The sequence below is a fragment of the Clarias gariepinus genome, chromosome 21 (assembly GCF_024256425.1).
Source record: "Clarias gariepinus isolate MV-2021 ecotype Netherlands chromosome 21, CGAR_prim_01v2, whole genome shotgun sequence".
Lineage (NCBI taxonomy): Eukaryota > Metazoa > Chordata > Actinopteri > Siluriformes > Clariidae > Clarias > Clarias gariepinus.
The window spans coordinates 3,344,275-3,359,926 of record NC_071120.1 but is presented as its reverse complement, the minus strand read 5'-3'; the positions used below and the strand labels follow the sequence as shown (position 1 = coordinate 3,359,926).

The 15,652-nt window shown below is 45.5% G+C and overlaps 1 protein-coding gene across 1 annotated transcript; it reads right to left on the bottom strand.

Annotated features, from left to right (window-relative positions):
- Window positions 1-2,589: 2,589 nt before the first annotated feature.
- On the bottom strand, window positions 2,590-15,638 carry LOC128509180 (BOLA class I histocompatibility antigen, alpha chain BL3-7-like). The gene is made up of 7 exons (XM_053480801.1): window positions 15,397-15,638; window positions 14,232-14,498; window positions 11,141-11,419; window positions 3,638-3,922; window positions 3,466-3,555; window positions 3,347-3,373; window positions 2,590-3,248 (listed from the first exon to the last, which is right to left on the bottom strand). The coding sequence occupies exons 1-7, from the start codon at window positions 15,464-15,466 to the stop codon at window positions 3,214-3,216; spliced, it is 1,053 nt and encodes a 350-aa protein (XP_053336776.1). The 5' UTR covers window positions 15,467-15,638; the 3' UTR covers window positions 2,590-3,213.
- Window positions 15,639-15,652: the final 14 nt, after the last annotated feature.

Genomic DNA, 15,652 nt, shown 5'->3' with positions numbered 1-15,652 from the left:
ACATATCAATAGATGAACATGGCTTTAAACACAACTTTGTTTGGGGGAAATATTTCCAACAGTAATGTAAAAAGTAGATATTTTATGTAGTCTCTCTGGTCCTGGGAGATTAGCAATGTCAAAATCATCACTGTATACCTGAATCACTGGAAATCAAAAAAATTACATTCTTGGTGGATTTTACCATAATTGCAGTCTGTTGAGCTATGAGCGGTACAAATGGTTAAATTCAAATTTTATTTGTTACATACCCAGTCATACACAGTACGATATGCAGTGAAATGCTTATATGACTGCCAGTGACCTTAAAAAGATAATTAAATCTTATAATAAGAAATTAATATGAATAGAAGATGAATAAAAGAAATACGATAAAAATTAGAATTTTTAAAGAATTTGAAATTTGGTGAAAGAAAGAGGGTGTGCAAATATGCATAGAAAGTCACTTATTAAAGTGTCTTTGTGCAATGGTCCAGAATGTAAACATGAATATGTAAGTGTAGGTGTGCGTGAATGTGTCCATAGTGTCCATGGATGTTAAACAGATGTTATTAGTTCTGTGTTGTGTTGTGATTGAGAGACCGTAACGCCTGCGGGAAGAAGCTCCTCCTCAGTCTCACTGTGTTGGTCTTCAGGGAGCGGAATCGCTTCCCAGACCGCAACAGAGAGAACAGTCCATTGTTGGGGTGGCTGAGGTCCTTCACGATCTTCTTGGCCTTGGTCCAGCACCGCTTGCTGTAGATTGAGTGCAGGTCAGGGAGCTCGGTGCGGATGATGCGCTCAGCTGATCGCACCACCCTCTGTAGAGCTTGTCTGTCCTGCATGGTGCTGTTTCCAAACCAGGTCGTGATGTTTCCCGTCAGGATGCTCTCTATGGTGCAGGAGTAGAAATTCCTGAGCACCTTAGAGGGCAGTCTGAAGTCTCTCAAGTGTCTGAGGTGGTACAGACACTGCCGGTCCTTTTTCACCACGGTGTTGATGTGACAGGACCATGATAGGTCCTGAGTGATGTGGACACCGAGGTATCGGAAGCTGTCCACTCTCTCCACTGGGCTGCTGTTGATAACGGGGGTCTGGTAGTTCCTCACCTGCTTTAGCGATAGTCCACTATCAGCTTCTTTGTCTTGCTGATGTTTAGGAGGACATTGGAGGAGATAAGTTTGGTCCAATGTTTGGTCTGAAAATTAGTTTTTTTCTTATTTAGAAAAATAAAATGCCTTACTTGCTTTTAAAATAAATACTTGAATAGTGATTCACTTAACTTAAACACTTAATGGAAAAGTACATTCGGTATCATATATGATCATTTTTTTTTTACTTACAGGTGCATGTATTGATAATTGGTAAGGTACATGTGTTGTATTGCTAACCACCATGATTCAATCAGTCAAATCATTACAATTGTATAACAGAGATGCAACATCAACTAATACTCCACTGATAATAAACACAGACACTCAGTTTCACAGCTTCCTGATTTCTGACAAACTTATAAAAAATGTTTCAGAAATTGATGCAAATAATGTAAGAGAATGTAAAACTTGTTACTGTGCTAAAATTTAAATGACAATAAAAACAATACTGTAACAAAAAAATCAAATACAATATATAAGAAGCAGATTTGAGAGCTTTAATGGACACTTTGGTACATTCTTAATAAGAAGCGCTAAGCACAGGTGAGCTCAGGAACACCAAAACTCCTGGAAGAATACAGATAACTATAGTGAGTGACCACAGAAATCTTTTCTCAGTGAAAAAAAGACAGAATAAAGTTTGCATGAAACATTATCAGACATGGTGGATGCAGTGTTGTGACATGGGCATGTACGGCTGTCAGTGAAGCTGCAGAATTAATACGCTGTAAACCTGAATAAGTTAGCATAATTCAAAGAATTTCAGGTAATCAGTTACATCAAATGTTTTAAGTAAAGATGTTTCCAATTTTAAGTAAACAGAAATCAGTTTTTGAGTTTGTTGTACTCATTTATATTAATCGTTCTTTACTTGGATTACTGAGTGGCCTAAGTCATACTATTTAATAGCAATTATCAGACATCTTTTAGTTTTGTTGTTATGAATTAAATAAGTTGTTATTTTGGCTGCTCCCATTAGGGGGTCACCACAGTGGAATACCCAGTCCGTACACACAAGCTTGGCACAGCAATTACGCCGGATGCCCTTCCTGGTGCAACAATCTCATTTTATCCAGGCTTGGGACCAGCACTGCATTCAGTGGCTGGGGTTTGGGCATATCGCTGGGAATCAAACCTGGGCCTTTGGCATTCACAGACAAAACACCTACCACTAATGCACCACTGCCCTGTTGCAAATACTGTAAAATAAATAAGCATCATGTGAAGACAAACCAATTCGCCATCTTGAATAAAACAATTCAACGTGGGAAATTTACATGGGCATTGATGATGTCAAATGCAAAATCGCTAAGCTGAAACATTTTAAGTTGATGGAACTTTGGAACTGTGGCTTAAAATATCAAACTTGTTCAGCTAACTTGAAAAGTGTAATTTTTTAAAAACTCACAAATACCAAAAAGTTCTAAATATTCATCAAGGTGAAAAATGAACATACACACACACACACACACACACACAGAACTGAATCTGCAATCAAGCAAAGATAAAGAAAACTCAGCATATGGAAATGTCTACGGACTCTAGACGGGCATCACTGACTGCAACAGCATTTACACCCAGGTATTACAAATAATATTTATAATAATGATTAAGTTTTCTCCATTTCATTTTGAGCCTATGAAAATGAGTTTGTGAATAAAGGACCTAAATGGTTAATGTAATGTTTTTGTTGAAGTCTACACACCAATCACATACAAGTCCATTGTGGTGTGTTACAGGGAACTGTATATGGAATTTCTATTATATAAAAAAAAAAAAAACACACAAATAAACTGATTAGCTTTTGGACTTGAACAAAATAATACCAAGGTCATAGCAAGGTCAAATATCAGTAATAATGTTTAAGAGAGTATTTCCTAATTAAAGTTCTTTATACTCTAAGTGTATTTCAAGTGTTAACATTAATGACAAAATACTGACAGTTACATGTTTCCAAAATAGGACATAAATATACTTGAGTTGTGAACTTTAATTTTTACACTTTAGTCCAAGCATAGTGTGTTTGTGTGTCCATGATCCTTCTCCCTTTCAGTTCAACAGGAAGTCACACAGTCAGACTTTAAGAGTTGTTGGTTGAAGAATCTCCTTCAGAGGCTGTAAAACATTTACATCCATCACAGAGTGACTAAACACTGTGTATAAATAATGTAGTGGTTTTAAACATCATTTATGGATCATAAAAGTTCACTTACAGGGTTTGGGTGGAACAGGTTTGAAGCCTGAAACACAGATGATGGACAGACAGTTAGTATCAAAAATATATTAATATATATCTATAAAAACTTCACATCTGCCTCCTTCCTCCTCTCACCAGAGTTCTTCTTCTTCCAGACCACAATTCCAGCACCAACGGCGACGAGAGCCGCGACTACAGCAGTGATGATAGCAATCGATCCTCCACCTGTTAAATCAGCACAGAGTCTTTATTATCTGCTGCAGCAAGAAATCAGCTTTCACTCTCTACAGCTCTAGTTTATTAGGACCTTTTGGTACTTCTCGCACTAACTCCTTCTCCAAGCTGCTGTGCTGAACCACGCAGGTGTAGGTGTGTTTCTGCAGCTCCTCAGCTGGGACTTTCAGAATGCTTCTCTTCTGGAAGCTTCCATCCTGGTTGGGTAACGTCTCTCTCAGCTCCACGTCCTCATGAACGTCCTCTCCGTCCTTCTGCCAAGTAATATTTAGTGATTTGGGAAAGAAACCTGTAGCGTGACACACCACCTCTGGAGAAGGAGACGAGTGTTTCTGGAACACTGACACCTTGACAAGGACTGCTGAGACACACAGAACTCAACATTTAACCACTGGTTTCTCCACACGGAAATTAAACATTTAAACATTCTTGACTACCAAGATATAAAAGACAGTTTAGGTTGTATGGACAAAAAAAAATATGTATATACAGACCAAAAATTCCACAGACATAAACATTCCTTGTCTTAGGTCAGTTACGATCACTAATTTATTAATTTAGAATAGGTAATGTCGGAATTATAGTAGAGAGAAAATTTTATTTAAGCTTTTATTTCTTTCATCACATTCCCAGTGGCTCAGAATATTAATACATCACATGGTGCTCATGGAAGACTGAAGCTGGGTCTTTTTTACTTCTGTCTTGTCTTGTCTTTGGCCCTGATACAGTATTTTACCCGTGCTACCTAAACGATCGCACAATGTGCACAGGTATCAGAGTGCTTGTAGCTCTTCCCCTCGCAAGCTCCACGTTGTTACAGTACTGTAGATGTCATTCATATATGTTTATAAATAAGGCATTATATATATATTGTGGCGTGGGCGGGGCGGCGGCTGACGACCAGCATGCCTTGCGGGGATGTCGGTGTGTGTTCACCATGTTGGGGAAAGGTGTTTGGGTTGGTGGCTTCGGCCCTGTTTGTGTGAGGGGTGTGTGACGTGTGAAATGTGCTCCAGTTCAAGCTAGTGCTGAATTGGATGTAGGCTCCTGAGTGAAGGTGCTGCTCATGCCTTTCATGCTGTGTGCTTAATAAAGTACTCCCAGCCATTGCATTGGGTAGCAAATAAGCTCACTCGTCTCTCCAGCATTTCTTCAGGCGTAAAAACGCTACATTGGTGTCAGAAGTGGGATGGAGAATAACGGGTTCGAGCGCACAAAGGAGGACCTTCTGAAAATCCAAGCGGGCCGCCGAGTAGCGGAGCGACTACTCGCGCTGAAGAAGCGCTTTTCTGGCGGAGCTAGCACGAGCACACCACGTCAACCAACGCGGAGCGGGAAGCAGAAAATCCCGGCGCTGGATCTCGGGGCGGAGGCTGGCACTGCGCAAGCGCTGGAGCAAGATACAGCTCCGTGCGCCGTTAGCCGGCAAAGCGACCTGCCGCTGCGCGAGGCCGAGCGCGCTGAGCCCATATCGGCGGCACATCGCGGCGGAAGAGCCGAGCGACCGCCCGCAGCTCAGTGGCGCTCGGTTCGTGAACCTAGCCGGGGACAGGGCTACCCGTCGCGGCTAGGCAACGTGCAGCTCTCCGACGTTTCGCGGCGAGGCGACGGCGCGGGTCACCGTAAGGAGGCGCTGTGCGAGGTCGAGCGCGCTGAGCCCATAATGGCGGCACATCACGGCAAAAGAGCCGAGCGACCGCCCGCAGCTCAGTGGCGCTTGGTAGGTGAACCTAGCCGGGGACAGGGCTACCCGTCGCGGCTAGGCCTCGACACCGCTTCCAAGATTCCGCGACGACGCCGAGGCCAGGGACCGCCGGACTACCACTGCAACGTTCTCAGGCCTGATGGACAGCCGGACTACCGCTTCAACGTTCTCAGGCCTGAGGAACAGCGTACACCAGCAGCCGCTAAACTAGCGCCGGGTGGACGGTTGGGGAGCCCCGCGGGGCTTTACATCGACTGTGTGCCGGACGGCGTCTTACTGCGGGCGCTCGTGGACACCGGCTCCACTGTTTCCCACGGGTTGTGGAACTGTGAACCGCTCATCGCCAGACAGAAGGGGCGAATGGGCGTGGACACTCACAGCCAGCTCGGCTCTCCGATGTCATCTACCGGGTGCGGTTGGCAGGGCGGGCACGAGTTTTGCCCCACCGGGACCGTCTTGCGCCTCCACAGCCGCACGCCGGGTAACCATCGAACTCTGGAGGCCGGACCGCCTCAGGACTACATTCGCGTTCACCCCTCACCTGCCAAAGGACGCCGGCGTTCCCACCGCCAGCGCCGACCGCCTCCACGCCTCCGAAACGGAGTTCTTCATGGTGACCAGGGACGGTCACAGCTCGGGTGGGGGCAGTGTGGCGTGGGCGGGGCGGCGGCTGACGACCAGCATGCCTTGCGGGGATGTCGGTGTGTGTTCACCATGTTGGGGAAAGGTGTTTGGGTTGGTGGCTTCGGCCCTGTTTGTGTGAGGGGTGTGTGACGTGTGAAATGTGCTCCAGTTCAAGCTAGTGCTGAATTGGATGTAGGCTCCTGAGTGAAGGTGCTGCTCATGCCTTTCATGCTGTGTGCTTAATAAAGTACTCCCAGCCATTGCATTGGGTAGCAAATAAGCTCACTCGTCTCTCCAGCATTTCTTCAGGCGTAAAAACGCTACAATATATATATATATATATATATATATATATATATATATATAGTAGCGTTTTTCACCGCCACGCAGGAACTTGGAGAGACGAGTGAGCTTCTTTGCTGCCCAATGCAAATGGCTGGGAGTAATTTATTTCTCTTCAGCACGTAAACACCAAAACCACCACATCCAACCTCCATAAAACACACATCTAACCACACACACACCTTTGGCCGAAGCCACTAACTTAAACCCCTTTTCCCAACAGGGTGAACACAAAACAATCCCTCCCGCAAAGCATGATGGTAGCCCATCAAAACCCCGCCCACGCCACACTGCCCCCACCCGAGCTGTGACCGTCCCCGGTCATCATGGCGAACTCAGTCTAGGAGGTGTGCCGGTGGTCGGCGCTGGCGTTGTAAACGCCAGAGTCTCTTTGCAGAGGAAGGAGGGTTGCAACCGTCCTCCTGAGGCGGCCCGGCCTCCACAGAGTTCGATATCTCGCTGGCGTTGGGCTGATAGCACGACCACTCGCGACCGCCCCGTCAACCGCACCCGGTAGACTACGTCAGAGAGCTGGGCCAGTACCGTGCAGGGCCCCACCCAGTGAGACATAAGCTTAGGGGAAAGCCCCCTTTTTCTTCCAGGGGAATACACCCAAACCTGCTCCCCAGTAGCAAAGTCTCGTCCCCGGCTGTGGGTGTCATACACGCGGCGCTGTTTAACACCAGCGTCCGCCAAGTGTCTACGCGCTAACTCGTGGACACGGAACAGTTTGTCTTTTAGCGAACAAAAATAATCCAACCCCGGCTTCGTAGGTAAATCCACTTGTGGAGGGGGGCCGAACACCAGGTCCACGGGCGTGCGCAATTCGCGACCGAACATTAACGCCGCTGGCGTCAGCTGTGAGGACTCCTGCACTGCGGTGCGATAGGCCCACAGCACGAGGGGCAGATGTTCGTCCCAATCCTTCTGCCGGGCGCTGGTAAGCACGGCGAGCTGGGTAGTGAGTGTTCGGTTAAAACGCTCCACGAGGCCGTCACTTTGCGGATGGAGGGGCGTGGTGCGGGTCTTTTTCACCCCGAGGCGCTCGCACACCGCCACAAACACCTCCGCCTCGAAGTTACGCCCCTGATCGCTGTGCAACTGCTCCGGGGCGCCGAACCGGCTGAACACCTCATCCACCAGCACTCGAGCCGTGGTGGAAGCGCTCTGGTCAGGAACGGCAAACTTGGTGAAGTAGTCCATGGCCACCAGCACATACCGGTTCCCGCGATCGGAAATGGGAAAGGGCCCGAGAATGTCCACGCCCATACGCTCCATAGGTGCCCCCACCCGAAAGTCTTGCAGGGGTGCTCGCGAGCCGCAAAGTTTTTGTTACGCCGAAGTGTCCCGCGCCCGCGTGCCCATGGACCATCCCTAACACCCGTGTCTGCAAAGTTTGCGGCACCAGCAGCTGAAAATACTCGTCAGCGCCGCACGGCCGCTCCCAGTGGCGATAGAGTAGGCCCCCCCAGCTGCGGCACCGGCGCAACGGCTATAGGCGATGGTTTAGGCACCGCAGTAACTCGGCTGCACGCCGGCTCGGACGGCTGGTTACCGACGGGGGCTCCGGAGGACTGCGCAGGAAGACTGTTCTGACTCACGGGGTTCGAAAAGTGCTCGACGTCGCAATCACCCGCGCACGCTTCTAACCTCTCGCAGTGCCGAAAGCGCTCGTTGCTACACGCCGGCGGGACAAAGCATCGGCGTTAGCATGCAGTTTCCCCGCTCGGTGCTGAACGATAAAATCGTAATCTTGCAACCGCTCAAGCCAGCGCGCTAACTGTCCTTCAGGCTCTTTAAAGCTAAGCAGCCACACTAACGAAGCGTGATCGGTCCGCAGCAAGAAAGACTGCCCATATAAATACGGCCTAAAATGCTTAAGAGCCGCGACGACCGCTAACAGCTCACGCCGCGTGACGCAGTAGTTCCTCTTCGGTCCAGACAACGCGCGGCTGAAGTAGGCGATAGCACGCTCTTTGCCCTCGGACACCTGAGACAGGCGGGCCCCCAGGCCTACATCGCTTGCGTCCGTGTTGAGGATAAACATACGGGACGCGTCCGGATATTCTAGAACAGGCGACGTAACCAGAGCTTCCCGTAACTGGGTGAACGCTCGCGCGTGCACCCAGTCCCAGCGAAACGGCTGGTTCTTTCTCGTGAGCTCGTGTAGCGGGCTGGCGATCGTGGCAAAATTCTTTACGAACCGGCGATAGTACGAGGCTAACCCGAGAAAGGTGCGTAGCTGCGACACATTTACCGGTTTAGGCCAATTCTGTACCGCAGCAATTTTGGCCGGATCCGTGGCAATCCCCTGGACGCTAATCACGTGTCCCAAAAATACGGTCTCTCGCCGCAACAGCTGACACTTTTTGGGATTAAGCCGCAAGTTCGCCCGCCGGATGGCTAAAAATACCTCGACACACCGGTTGCGAGGAATATCTGCCAATACTTTCTCCATCAAGCGTTCGAACGTAGCTGGAGCGTTACATAGGCCAAATGGCATGCGTCGAAATTGCCACAGCCCCTGTCCGATCGAGAACGCCGTTTTAGGACGTGCTTCCGGGGCGAGTTCTACCTGCCAATACCCGCTACGCAATTCCAGCAAGCTAAACCACGCCGAGCCGCAACGCAACAAAACCGCCACGATTCGTCTTTCTTCCGCACAAGCACAACCGGCAAAGACCACGGCCCGGATGCTGGCTCCATCTCCCGCAGCGTCTGCTCGGCGATAGCCCGTTTAGCTAATGGGAGCCGTCTCGGATGTAGCCGCACAGGAGCTGCGTTACCCGTATCTATGGTGTGCTGCACCAAGTTGGTATGAGTGCACTCGCGCTCGTCTACCGCGAAAATGTCCGCGAACTCGTGCAAAAGAGACTTCACGGTGTCGGTCTGTGTCGGACTTAGCCCCACACTGCTACACTCTATCAGCTCGGCCATTATCCTCACTCGGTCGGCTACCGGATGTTTACCTGGCGCGTCCACCGGAAGTTCCGCCCCCCTGGTGCGTGCTACTAACACGTCCGGCTGCGCTTTGGGCACTAGCAACCTAGCTAACCCGAAGTTACCGCACAGAGTCCCGTCCGCGAGATTCAGTACCGCACCCCACCTTTGCAAAATGTCTAACCCCAAAATACAATCATCCTCTATGTCTGCCTCAAAGAATGGATGGGAAAGAATGACTGCACCTACTTGTATTCGCACTGTGCGACAGGCCCGTATCTTCAGGTAACTCCCCGACACGGTGTGAATGTTCAAAGCTGGTTCCGGCAGCATACAACCGCGCTCGCCGCGCCCCAATAGTCCCCAGCGCAGCAGCAAAACTGTAGAGCCGGTGTCCACGAGCGCCCGCAGCGAAACGTCGTCCAGGCCACAGTTCACGTACACACCCGCGCGATTCCCTAAACGTCCCGACCCCCGGAGCTAGTTTAACGTCTGCTGGGGTACGCTGTCCTCGGGGCCGAAGAACGTTGCAGCTGTAGTCCGACGGTCCCTGGCCTCGGCGTTGTCGCGGAAATTCGGAGGCTGGGTCGAGGCCTAGCCGCGACGGGTAGCCCTGTCCCCGGCTAGGATCACCTACCGCGCGGCCCCGAGCCACGGGAGATCGCTCCGCTCTTCCGCCGTGGTGTTCAGCCATGATGGGCTCGGCGCGCTCAGCCTCGCGCAGCGCCTCAGAGAGGTAAGCCGGTGCCGCTAACCGGATGTGCTCGCGCAGCCGCAACGGCCGGATTCCCCGAAGAAACGCGCGACGAGCTAGCTCCTCCTGCTGGGCGTGCTCAAATTCTGGGTAGCCCCGGCGCGCGAGAGATCTTAAGTCCATAGCAAACGCCCCCAGTGGCTCGGAGGCGCGCCGCTCGCGAGTCACTAGCTCTTCGCACGCAGCCTCCTTACGGTCACCCGTGCCGAACCGGAAGTGGAGCGACTCCCGCAGCTTCGCCCAGTCCTTCCGCTCATCAGCCCGGAGGTCCTCCAACGCCCGGAGCGCGTCGCCTTCAAGCGAGAGGGCCACCCGGACGGCGGTTTCCGCCGGGGACCAACCCGCGTAGTCGGCGGCTAGCTCCACTTGGGCGAGGAACGCGTGCGGCTCGACGGCGCCGTTGTAGGCAGGCAGGCACAGCTGCATGTCGCCTCGCCGGCTGGCGGCGCTCGAAGCTGTAGCTCGCTCCTGCGCTGCGTCGCTGGAGGAATCCCCTCCGAAATCCAGCGCCGGAACCCGAAGCGCGCCGCTCCGCTCCGGTCGCCGCTCCTTGCTCGCGCTGGCCCCGTCAGGGAGGGTTTTCTTCCTTCTCAGCCGCTCTGCTACTCGGCGACCCTCCTGAATCCTCCGGATTTCCTCCGGGGTGCGCTTCAACCCGCTTCTCTCCATCCCACTTCTGACACCAAATGTAGCGTTTTTCACCGCCACGCAGGAACTTGGAGAGACAAGTGAGCTTTTTTGCTGCCCAATGCAAATGGCTGGGAGTAATTTATTTCTCTTCAGCACGTAAACACCAAAACCACCACATCCAACCTCCATAAAACACACATCTAACCACACACACACCTCTGGCCGAAGCCACTAAGTTAAACCCCTTTTCCCAACAGGGTGAACACAAAACAATCCCTCCTGCAAAGCAAGATGGTAGCCCATCAAAACCCCGCCCACGCCACAATATATATATATATATATATATATATATATATATATATATATATATATATATAAATGTTAAATGTATTTTATGTTTTTATGGGATGAATGTTTTATGAATGTTTTATTTGTAAATATCAGTGATCAGTAGTACAGGAGAGAACTGTGTGTGGATCTGAACTCTACAGGAGGAGTGTGTGTTGTAGTGAAGGAGTCGATCAGTATCATGTGCATTGTATCAGTTTATGTGTGTTACAATATGAGATCACACACTTCACCTCTACTCTTCAGAGTCTCTCTGCCATAAGAGACATACGTCGTTATCCTCTTAATACAGGTGGTGTTCATGTAGTTCACCTGGCCATCAGTGGTTAAATCATTAATATAATCCAAAATCTGTTTGTTAATCTCAGCTCCAGGTTTGGCTGAAATCCAGGTTTTAGTTTTTAGATCCAGACTGAGGAAATCTTCTCCATCATATCCTAATTGCGCGTGTCCTCTAGTGGTGCCGTCATCATCGAGCCCACAGCCGTACATCAACTGTGCCGTGTGAACACCTGTAGTCTCACAAACACACACACACACAGATGAGTGTGATAAGGTTCAGATGAGCTCTGTGTTCTACACTCTCTATTCAAGCATCACACTACTCTTAAATCTTTATTTAGTTTTTAATTTTTCACATATTCACATTTCACTTATATTTAATATATACTTTTTTTTTTTAATATATGCTTTTGTAACGGCCAATTACACGCTTCACTACATGACATCACTACACTAGTTTACTAAATGCTAACGCTATCTCAATAACAAATTCACTGTCAGTTACAGAGTATATGGGGAGATGGGATATTTGCTCAATTATTATCAAACACACCGAATTTTATCATTATGAAGTAGGACTGCGCCAAGGAAAGTGTGTGACATCCAGTAACCTGCATGTTAAAATGGGTTTTGTAGTTTCTACACATTTTGGCTGTTTTAAATGGTTGAAAACTGAAACGGTGAAATAAGCGGCAGTTGTGTGACAGCTTTGTGCAAACAGACGAAACCTATAACGATGCATGACTCACTGCATTGCGTTATTTTAATCAGACTGCTCCAATACAGTAAGTTTGCCCCTGAAGCCCTTATAATAGAATGATTTTATATAATATAATAAAAAATGATTTCGCAAAGAAGGTGAAACTAGAGAGAGGACGAGAGAGGTTTTGCTTGCGGAGGAGGGAGTAAAATGTAAAGAAATCATTAAAGCAAAATTCTGCCCTACTTTTAAAAGGATTGCAATTTGCCACCTTTCAGTTTGCAACACGTACCGAGGAATGTGAAACACGGGGATATGCTGTGTTAATAAAATGATGTACTGTAACTATACAGTAAGTGCTGCTTATGACAAAAATAACTAAATCTAAAAAAAAAAAGAAAAAAAGGTGGGTATTCTCAAATTATTTAATATAAATACATAAAATGTTTATATAAATATGATTATTTTAATGTGTGTGCCATGAATGATGCCCACAAATTCATGAATGCAGATTGTTTATTGTTGTGTGGTGGGGAAATATATGCGCATGATGTATGGGCGTAAGATCCCTGCTGCATCTTTGCAGTTACAAAAAAAGGAAAGTATCATTAACCTGTGGAGACATCATCTGATAATTTTGTTAATACATACTGCATGCGATGGGTAAAAAAGCAACAAAAAAAAAGTATTTACTTTTTGTCTAAATGTACCTTTTAAGAACTCTGTGTTTCTGTGTTACTAAAACGTCTCTCTTCTGCGCATGCCTCTGCTTGAACACTATTTCCTCGCTACTCCTAACCAGTTAGGACACCTCTGGAGCTCTCCTATATTTTGGTGAAGATATGAGTGATTTTCTATTTTAAGAATCTTAATAAATGGCTCTCACTCCTACATCTGAATATAGGACCAAAATTGTGTCTTTCAGAAATTTTTTTGGACACTTTATAGCAATTTTCTATTCCAAAGCATTCAATAAATACAGCCCCTGACTCACAATGTCCATTCAATTCCATCTCAAAGGTGCTCGATGGGGTTAAGGTCAGGGCTCTGTGCGGGCCAGTGAAGTTCTTGCACACTAAACTCATCAAACCATGTCTTTATATTCTTTGCTTTGTCAACTGGCACACAGTCATGTTGGAATAGAAAAAGACCTTGCCCAAACCGTTGCTGCAAAATTGGAAATAAAGCATTGTCCAAGGTGTCTTGGTATGCTGAAGCATTAAGACTGCCCTTCAATGATTAAAACACCTGAATTCAGTAATTAACAGGTTTTGCCAACGTTTTTTTTTTTCATATTGTATATATGCTGCTATGATTGAAACTCCTATGATTGTAACAGAGTATTATATGTTTAACAATATTCACAATTTAGGCATTTATTTATTTAGTTTGCAAGAATAACTTAATTTACACATAGTGTAATGTACAGTAAAACCTCGGATTGCGAGTAACGCGATGTACGAGGGTTCCGCAAGACAAGCAAAGATTTTTAATAAATTTTGACTTGGAAAATAAACAAGTCTTGGTTTACGAGTACCGGGTATCATGTATCTCGCATGCGCTTCTTGTTTTAACGCCGAGCGTCACGTGATCACAACTGAGCCAACGTTTTTTCTCTCTCTTGAGCTGCGAAATTGTGGGTAATTGTTTCTCCTCCCGGGTCTTAGTGCGCGTCTCTTACTGGTATAATCAACATCCGTGCACACGTGTACTGTTTACTATAACACTGTGACCATGTGTGTGTGTAAAACATATTTTAAAGAACGCACACACACACACCCCTCCTACTTTCGCCTTTACACACACACACACACACTTTCTCTCTGCTCTACACAGAAACACTGCTCTGTCGCAATTATTTTTAAAGGTAAAGTGCAGGTTAATTTGTTTTATTTTTACTTTACAGCAGTGATTTCGTTAGTGTGTCGCGTCAATCAAGTGATATTAGAGAGATTTCTTGTTTATTTTTTCCGATAAAACAGTGTTTCCGTTGTGTGCACGCACGTGTGTGAAAAGAGTCGAGAAAGGGTAACTGTGTAAGATGAGAACGGGAAAGGGGAGCTTATTTTTGATTTACACACACACACACACACACACACACACACACACATAGCGTTCTTATGGGATTTTATCTAGTGTTTTGGAATACAAGCCCGCTTCTGGAACGAATTACTGTATGCTCGTAATCCAAGGTTCCACTGTAGACATAGTCTTGGAATATTAAGCTACATAAAGAATATTTATCAGTTATTATTTATATTTATTGCTATGAAATAAGCAATATCGGGATATGAGACCTAGGTCATCACACACAGCACTCTGTGTGTGTGTGTATGTTTTACCTGTAGTGTGATTAAAGTGCTGTAGTGTCATATTTAGACCAGTTTTGAATTTTTCCTCCAAAAACTGATAAAGTTGTGTGTGTCTTTTCCAGTAATCTGACTCATATACAGTAATCTTCTGTATCCACTCTGTCTTTGGGGTCGCATTCCTAATGTTACTGTCATAGTACTCGAATGCCTCTCCGTCCACCTGACCCATAACAGTGAATTCTGGAAAATGTATTCCTGGTGTAACAGCAGTGTAGAGGTACTGCAGAGAGTGTGTGACTGTAAACATGTAAAAACACACATTAATATGATGCTAGGAGTTGGAGGAAAGTGAGAAAAAACATGAGCCACAGTAATTAATAACAATAATAATAATAATAATAATAATAATAATAATTAAAAGGATATTTGTTTGTTTACTTATTTGTTATGTGTTTTGTAATATTGAAATAAAGCCTGCAATGTAATAGCTGCTATGGCAGCTTTAGCATTCAACTTTAATATTAGAGAGTAAATAAATATAGTAAAGAGACTAAACATTAGTATCAGAGAGCAAATAAATGTAATAAAAATAGTAAACATTTGTATTATGGAGTAAATAAATATAATAAAGAGAGTAAACATTTGTATTATGGAGTAAATAAATATAATAAAGAGAGTAAACGTTAACATTATAGAGTAAATAAATATAATAAAGAGAGTAAACGTTAACATTATAGAGTAAATAAATATAATAAAGAGAGTAAACGTTAACATCATAGAGTAAATAAATATAATAAAGAGAGTAAACATTAACATCATAGAGTAAATAAATATAATAAAGAGAGTAAACATTTGTATTATGGAGTAAATAAATATAATAAAGAGAGTAAACATTTGTATTATGGAGTAAATAAATATAATAAAGAGAGTAAACGTTAACATTACAGAGTAAATAAATATAATAAAGAGAGTAAATGTTAACATTATAGAGTAAATAAATATAATAAAGAGAGTAAACGTTAACATCATAGAGTAAATAAATATAATAAAGAGAGTAAACATTAACATTACAGAGTAAATAAATATAATAAAGAGAGTAAATGTTAACATTATAGAGTAAATAAATATAATAAAGAGAGTAAACATGAACATTATAAAGTAAATAAATATAATAAAGAGAGTAAACATTACAGACCTGCTGATGAAAGATGAAGAGAAAATGAGAAGAAAACCAGAGCTTTTATAACTGCACTGCCGCGGCCCATCTCTCAGTATAAACTCTCATACAGTACAGAACTCTCTTTTATTCAATTTTACTCTGTTTAACTTTTTTAAATTCATTTTATTTTTGTTAAACTCAGTAAGAGAAAGTAACATTCCGCATTGCTTTTGTTTTTAGAAACAGCGAGTTGTTTAGAGCTGTGAGATTTTAGTGGATCCCAGACAGATGT